At 29.2% G+C, this 8,873-nt stretch overlaps 1 protein-coding gene across 2 annotated transcripts in view; it reads left to right on the top strand.

The window, feature by feature from the left end:
* Positions 1 to 289: 289 nt before the first annotated feature.
* The window catches only part of LOC126908922 (homeotic protein proboscipedia-like), a 39,702-nt gene continuing 31,118 nt past the window's right edge, over positions 290 to 8,873 (top strand). The window contains exons 1-2 of one of the 2 annotated variants that reach the window (XM_050691254.1): positions 290 to 1,461; positions 4,180 to 5,129. In XM_050691254.1, coding sequence (XP_050547211.1) covers positions 4,634 to 5,129 — 496 coding nt within the window. In that variant the 5' untranslated portion in view covers positions 290 to 1,461; positions 4,180 to 4,633. The remainder of the gene's footprint in view (positions 1,462 to 4,179; positions 5,130 to 8,873) is intronic. The other variant, XM_050691255.1, reaches the window with a different exon arrangement.

Below are 8,873 nucleotides of genomic sequence, written 5' to 3' on the forward strand. Positions count from 1 at the left end.
TTCTCAATGTGTCTGAACAATAAAACCTTTTTCTTAGAAACGACCGTCTACAGTAAATGCTGTTTGTTTTACGTAGATGGTACGTTTAAACAATACATTTCTGAAAATAATTTAATAATGCTTGTTGATTGATACAATTTTATTTAGCGCCTTCTCATAATGGGCTTTTAGTTTTAAACAGGAAAATTTTGTGTACATTCTTTTTGATGTTAGTGAACTTCATCTAAGTAAACACTATTATAATTATTTTTGAATAATGCCTGTTATTTCTTATATAATTTTAAAAAACTCTTAAATATTTGTTAAGTTGTGGTATATCTAAGCGTATGACAGTATTTTTTAACTATTTTACCATGGCGACTAGTAACTGAATATTTAATTTTTTAGAATCCTACCAAGGACGATGTCCAGGATATCTTGGCATACTTAAAATTTTTCAGAGCCCTATCCAAAATTAAACGTTATGTTGTGTAAGGGGAACATATTTATGATACTTTGATAGTATATGATAAAAATATAGTTTATACGATTTTTTTCATTTATAAGTGCATTTGTAAAATAATTACGACATTTTGGTTAGGGATTTTTATTTTTCAGTCCGAAAATATTTTTATTTTATGCTTAAAACACTGAAAAAGTTTTTTTTTTTTATTGAGTCAAGACGAATTAATTGTTAAGGCAAAACAAACGACGACATGCACAAGGTGGTTTTTGTGAACTCGCTGCGACCAAATTTTGCGGGCGGCGGCATACCCACAGAGCGCAGTCGGTACCGAAACGGACGAATACTACCCATGCGAAGGAGTGGTTACAGTCGGACCGTGTGTCGCCCATTGGTTCGTAGGACTACCACCCCGCCCGTCCCACACGATCATATACATGTACAACGCACGTCCATCACCTGTGCGCTCTCCCCGCCACCGTTGTTTTCCCTTACTCCTACAAACGAGTCGAAGAAGAAACAAAATAAACAACAACCGATTTGCCTCATTATTACAGTTACCGGATGGTGAGGCGGAGGAAATTTTTCTCGTGTCTATACTCCTACCCCGCATGGTCGACCGATACCAGTCCTCCTCCTCGATATTGCCATCTGTATGTACATGAATTTTTTTGTTATTATTTTTATTAATATTTTTATTTTTTGTTCGGAAATATTTTCTACTGGCATTACGTTTACGGCAAGTGCAGTTGATGTTACGGCTGTTGGCGCGATCACAGAACACGTTCAAAATATTTTAAACATCTGATTTTTTTTTTATTCAGTTTCGATCATAAATTATTGAAGAGCGATCGTCGGTAGTGCGTTTTGACTGTTCATTATTATAATTACTTTAATGAAAACGAGTGTGCGAATAAGAAATTTCCGGGAGTGCTTTGTGAATTGATACTTCTAATTCATAGTAAAAAAATATAAAGTCACTTTTCAATATATATATATATACTACATTAATATTGAAGGTAAATTTTAAAATATATTAAAATAAATTATTATTGATGTTTTATAAAGATTCATAAAAGTTCATTAATTTATATAAAAATGTCTTGGTTTTAATTTTATGGAAACATCATGTCCGTTTCAAATTTGACTTACTATTTTACAAAGTTAAATGTTTATGATTGAATAAATGTGCATTACTAAAAGAAAACATTATAAATTTCATTAAAATAAGGATTTGTACAAAATTATTTTATTCAATAATCTACTAAGATAAAAAGAAAATTTAATAATATTTTTCCAAAAGATTTCAATAGATAATCTTATGTTTTCTTACTAGATCCTTTAAGAAATCCAAACCGGGCACTTAAAAAAAAATTAAAAAATATGTATAACATAAATGTATTTTTCGTTACAATAATATAATTTAGAATAAAAATATGTCTAATGATAATTGAGAATTCAAAAAGCTCATACTTTTTATATTAATAAAAAATGTTATTTTTAATTGCTTTGTATTAAGGTAGAGGTTATAATAAAATATAAATATTTTAAACTAACATAAGATTCTAGAATAACTAGCATGTTACCCTAAAGATGAAATAAAATATTAAGTATTGAAAGCAATTTAACATTAATTATACTTAAAATGTTACATTGCATATGAATATGTACACATTTTCAAAATATGTTTTATTTATTTTAAACACACTTGTAATAAAATTTTTTTTCAATTCAAGTTTTATTTGTCAAGATTGTTAAAATAATATATTCACTTTAGTAATATTTTTGACTTATAATAAAATAAACATTAATATTCAAAAATTTTGATATAACTTTTTCTAGATAATTTTAACATATAAAGTTGAATTAATTTGATTATTTTAAAAATCAATTTTTTTTGTCGACGCTTAAGATGCTTATACATTTTTTTTAGGAGGATATAAAATCATTTTTACGCTCGTGTTCAACCGTAACTTTAAATAGTTTATAGTATTTTAAAGACAGTTTAATATAAAAACTTAGGTCATAACAAAACTATTATATATGTACACATATCTTGTTCATTCATACAGTTTTCTTAATGCTTGTATAGTTAACTATTTTTTTAAAATTAAATATGAATTAATTTTGGGTAATTATTGAGTTCCAAGTATTGAAGCTTTTAAACTTACTCTATGGTAATTCCTTATGTATTCCTTTTAATTGTTTTAAGTCGGCGAGAAAGGATTAAGATGTATTTGATTCAATCTTACGTGTAGCAATTATTATTATCTCATTATTTATTAACATGTACATCTAACGTACACATAATCATTACAGCGGATAGAATCATTAATTATTTTGTTCATCAGAATAATCGATTAGGATAGACAATGCAGAAATTAAGGCAGGTCACGGACAGTCAATTTATATACGAGTAGAATAAGCTCTTCTTTAGGGATTTATAAAGGATTAATGCAGTTATCTCTACACAAATACATTGATTGATCATTAAACAACACCATAATTGTTATATTCATTGATTTCATTGGTTCAACGTTGGGATACGACGTTTGTAAACTAGTGTTATATTTAGTAAAAAAAATAAGCATAGGATCTCATATGTTCTATAAATTATGATGACAAAAATGTTTTTAAACAGTTTTAATTAACTAATTATTAGTAATTATTAGTAATTATTACATTTATTTTTTATTTTAAGTAATTACATGAGTTATAAGTTATTATAAGATCTTTTTTTGTATTAAATAAATTAAAAGTAATAATTAAATATAAATATACAAGTTAATTATTTGTAGAAGTTTTATTGACGTTTATTAAATAGTAATTAGTAAATAATAAATGACAACAGTGATAATTCAATATTTGCAGCTTTCATATTATTTTCAACCATTATATTTCAAATATAAATATTAATAATTGTATAATTCTATTTTATCCTTTTTGTACAAATATAAATTTATCTATTAGCATTTGAAGCATACTTCCATCATAATAATTCTGGTACAAAGTAAAAATATTTTGTAAGTTCAGGTGACACTTTATAGTGAAAAGAAATATTAATTTTATAAATTTTCTTTTTTTAATTTGTGTAGTTTCTTTAAGTTGAAAAATATTTTTTTTATTTTGAACAGTGGCGGCGTCTTTGCAAAAAAGTCTTTTTATATTTTTTTAACATATGCTGATATGTGAGCGTATATCCTTGAATATAAATAGTATATGAGTTTTATTTTTCTAAGGTATACATTAATTAAAAATAATGTTAATAGATATACACCGTATAACACCCAAAACACCACTAATTTTGTTGCTATATCATTTATAAAAACACTAATTTGCCTGCACTTATTAAAAAAAAACTGTGGATTGTAATAAAGTGGAATATTTTGACAAAAAAAAAAAGAAAATCTATATTTCTTTTCAATCAAAAATTTTTTTTCATCTTAGTATGAACTTATTGTACCTAAACGCCACAAGCTTATGCAACGCACGTGTTGCTCATAATTTAATATTTATGTACACATTTTTTTAGAAAGATTAATAAGAAATTTGAGAAAAAATAAGTGTTGTATCATTATGCAAGTATATACATGATACACATGTGCGGACGCAAAGAGAAAGAACGAGGACAACCTTCCTCTTCCTCCTTCTACTCCTTGTTCTTCTAGCTTTCTTGACAAAAGATAACACTTCGTATATAATAAGGTTTCTATATGTGTGTGTGTAATGATTGACAGGTGTGTGCGGTGGAAAAATTGGGTCCGGCGGCTAATAAGTGCTGAACAGCAGAAAAGGCGGTACCGGTGACGCACGCGCACCGGTTACGGACGACGCGGGAAAATCCTTCGCAAAAAGTAGCAGCGACTCACCATCGTAGTGCCGCCACGGTCATAGCTGTCATACGCGCTCGATGGCCGACAGTCGGCGGACGACGCTCGTCGACGATGACTGCAACTTACCAGTGATAGTCACGACTGGCGGCTATAACCGGATAACAATCTAATTCTACATTATTAATTGATACTAGTGTATTACGTGTTAAGTTTATATTCGTGTGAAGGACGGCAACGTTGTCCTGTGAAAAAAAATTTAAATAACGTATTTTTGAAACGATCATCCGTGGATGTTGTAATTGTGCCCGCTGTTGTCGGTACGTTGGTGGCAGAAAATTTCGCTGAACAATTTGACAATATGATGTTAAAAAATACCGAAGCGGACATGAGACCGGGCAAACAGCAGCAACTCATGTTGGCCGGTTTCGGTGGACCGCAAATGTTGGTAGCGGATGCGCTTCACGTCGGTAACGGCGGCGTTGGAGTGGATGCGGTCGACGAAGACGACGATGACGATTGTGGCGTCGACCGCAAAGACAATATGTACATGAAGGACTCGCCTTCGGCCGGTCTACAAGACGGAAACGGGTTTTGGATGGCGGCCGTATCCGCCACGGGACCACAAATGGACCACCACACTGCCGCTACCGACTACCAACCGGCACCGGTGCCGGATTACATGATGCACCACGTTATGGGTGTTGGCAACGAGAACGTGTCACCGACCGATCAACAGCAGCACCAGATGTACCAGATGCAAGGAGATCAACAAACCGGCGGCGGAGGAGGTGGCGGCCAACAGGAATATCCTTGGATGAAGGAGAAAAAAACGACGAGGAAAAACAACCATCAAGGTGAGTGGCCTTTTATTTTTTTTTTGCTTATTAGCAGCCCGTTGGTGGCACTTCAAGCGACTCATAAGACTGCGTTGAAATGTATTTTACATAGTAAACCGCATATTCAATGTAAACGCGCGCAGATGGGTAGGATCGAACGGGTGTATCAAATAGAAGTTTGACGGGAAATAATGTGGCGTCAAAAAGTTTTGATTTGAAATGCCGAGAGCAACTTTGTTTTGACAAGGGACGAGTAACTATGGTTGGGTTTGGTAGACACTTGGGAAAGGAGACCATGTTACTTGGGTTGATCAACAGGAAATTTTACTGAAAATGTGACTTGTTCTTAAAACCGCGATAAACCTTTTAGTAATTAAAGCTGAAAATATTCGTGTATAGTATCTTATTAAAATGCACGAAGAGGAAAGACTTAAAAATATGTCATCTATCTATCTTTTTCTTAAAAAATTAAAACTTAAAGCGCAATTTCATGAAGTGCGGGGATTGATTATGTAATAGATCTTGTTTAATCAATTTTATAATTATAAATTCATTTAGACAAATACATTTGTTTTACTGCAGTTTTTATGCAGTAATTTATATTAATTAAGAAATTTTACTATTGTCGGTTAAACTTTTAACGTTCGTTTCCTTCAGTATTTTCTTTAAAATTTAAATTCTGTAATCAGTTAAAACTATATACATGATATTAAGCTATTACATGAATTATTTAATAATAATTTGTATCGTTTGAAGTATGATAATACTTAATAAATAACCGGGTAAACATAAAAATGTGCATAACTTTACTCACATATGTGTTTCTCCATTTATCATTTTATATTATACACTCTGTATTACGGTACATATTCAAATTCACCTCATTTATGATGTGTCGCGAGAACCGTTAAAGGGGATATTTAGGAAAGATGTTTTTTATTAAATAAATTTTCACATACTCGACCCACAACTTTCCACATAAACTTCCCCTTGCCATAAAAAATGATCATTGTGCCAAATTATTATGTTAAAACTTTTGACAAAAAAACTATTGCGTTAAAATCTAACAGAAAGATAATATTAGTATGTAAACTTAATTCAATAAAGTTTTCGAAACACCTATGAACAAAATCTTGAAGTATTTTAAACTTAAATAGTGACAGAGTGACAATTATTTTATAGATAAAATAGATTTAGAAATCACAAGCTATTTTTCAAATCAACACATGTCCATAGAATGCGAAAAATTTTGATTAATGGAGTGAGAAATATTTTTAGAGACTGATCTTAATTTTTTATAATATTATTTTTGGATTAAAAATACACTAATATGTTTATATTTAGTCTAAAACGATTTAATCGAGTCATTCTAAATGTACGTAGAATGGCTCAATTAGGCTGATTAGATAAATGAAAAACTTTATGATTTCTTTGAAAAAGAAAAACGTTTAATAATCTGGAATGACTTTAGTAATGTCTTTTGTGTTTAATTTGGACTTTAACATCAACATTTGATTTTCACGATAAAATTGTACGATCAGAGGAAAATATTAACCAAAAATATTTCATTTTGTTGACACTAAATTATTTAGTATTTTTCATTGAGTTAATTGTTACAACGATGAAACTCTTAAATTTAGAAATTATTACTTTAGTTAATGTACATCTAAAGTTACATGGTTTTAAACACATAATTCAACAAAAATAATTGAATAAAATTATTTGAAAAAATGATTTTTTTTTTAGTTGATAAATTCATCTGATCTTTCACCGACGAATTGATCGTGTTTGACATTCGGTCGGAGGGTTTGACCGTGTCGATTTATCATTAAGTGCTCTGACGGTGTTTTATGACGACGGCGGGGTAGATAAATCAGTTGTGTTTCTCACGATCCCGTTGAAACAAGCCAAGGGATCTAAATTAACCAAAAAAAAAAGTTATTAAAAAATGTTTATATGTTTAAAAGATAATCGAATATTGAAAATATTATATAACAAAGCCAATTAATCGTTTAACGCGGTTTTTTATAATTACATTACCTCATAAATGATGTATTAGTGTTATTTAAATGTTCANATTAATAATACTATTTATCTATGGAATTCGGCGATTAAAAATTGTTTTTGTCCAAGTTAAGCTATTGAGCCGCTTTTTTTAATTACATGAACATTTTTTTTTAGTCTCGTGTTTTTTTAATTAAAATACTATTTGAAAAATCGACAACCTGCTAGATCTCAAAAAATAATATACAAAAAAATTGAAAATAAAATGCTTGTTAATGAAATAACTTTAAGTTTGTTGGTCTTGTACTATAATTTTACTGTATTTAAATGAAAGAAATTGAAAGTGTATAAACGTTGGTGTGTCAACAGTCATGCGGAGTTATTGTTTGGGCGAAAAATGTTAAAATTAATTACTATAATTTGCTGAGCATTTGAAATGAGTAAATAATCCAATATCAATCGGAAATTATTGTATAGCAGTCGTTGGCTGTAATTGTGTACGATAGATAGCTGGTCTGTTGTGATTTTTTGATTGGAGAACGTGTAATTGCATTAACGTCAGTCGACACTGCTACTGCTCCAGCTGCTGTATGTGTATATTGTATGTACAATAAAGAAGGTCAGCACGAAATAATTTTAACAATATGATTATAATAATTACTGTAATTATACATTGAACGCACATGGCTTGTGCACAATACTTATACGTTTGTACGTAGATTTTTGCTTAACACATTGATAAATAAATGTCGCAAATTATACATCGATATTGTTGAAAATTCTGTCTATATTATTCATCATTAAATGCGAGTAAAATTGTCTTTATCAAACTAATAGTAAGCGGTTAAAAATTCGTTGCCGTTGATAGCGCATTAGATTACTTGTTAATTTTTTTATAAACAGTAAATTTTATTATTTATTTTCAAGATTTTTGAATTTGGATGATGGATACACTTCAAGTTCAATCAAATTTTGATATCTGATATTTTATTGAAATTTATTTTTTAATTTATGTGTGTCATGTATTGTGTGGACGGCGGACAATAATTATTTCTTGAAAGAGAGACTTGAACGAGTGCGTATGAAATTCTACAACGCGAAAAAATAAAAAACACATGGATGATGAAATATGTAACTTCTATTACTATACCTTTATTCCTGATTTTCCGAGAACATCAATAGACGTGTGTTTGCTAAGATTCCGAATTGGAAAAACTGTGCTAAAATGAGACACGTCTTAAGTGTTATCGCACAGTAAATGTATAACGATTTAAAAACGTTTTATTGATAAAATCGGAATTATACATTTATATTATACAGTTATAAATAGTCTAGTGTATAATACATTGTCTTACAAAGTGATTTGCGGATTTCCAGTGGTTACTCTTTAATGCATTAGGTAAATAAAATAAAGATAAATATTTAAAATTTATAGATTCATTTTATATAATCACTCAAGGCAAAGTTTATTATATAAGTATATTTGTTCGTATTAATGATATTTATACATAAAAAAAGAGATAATTTGGTAAATTTATGCAATATTATTAATTATTTTATAATTTTAAATATAATTCTATGTAATATTTAGTGGTAAACTTTAGTTGTTTTTTTAAAATATATTGAGATTTTATTTTTACAAATATATATAATTTATTACATGTCAACTATTATAAATATTGAATATTAAAAAGATTTATTTAAATAATAATATTTGTGCACTAAATAAATAACTATGATAAATTGAGATTGTAAAAT

This window comes from Daktulosphaira vitifoliae, unplaced genomic scaffold (genome assembly GCF_025091365.1).
Source record: "Daktulosphaira vitifoliae isolate Bord-2020 unplaced genomic scaffold, ASM2509136v1 Scaffold_41, whole genome shotgun sequence".
Taxonomy (NCBI): Eukaryota; Metazoa; Arthropoda; class Insecta; order Hemiptera; family Phylloxeridae; genus Daktulosphaira; species Daktulosphaira vitifoliae.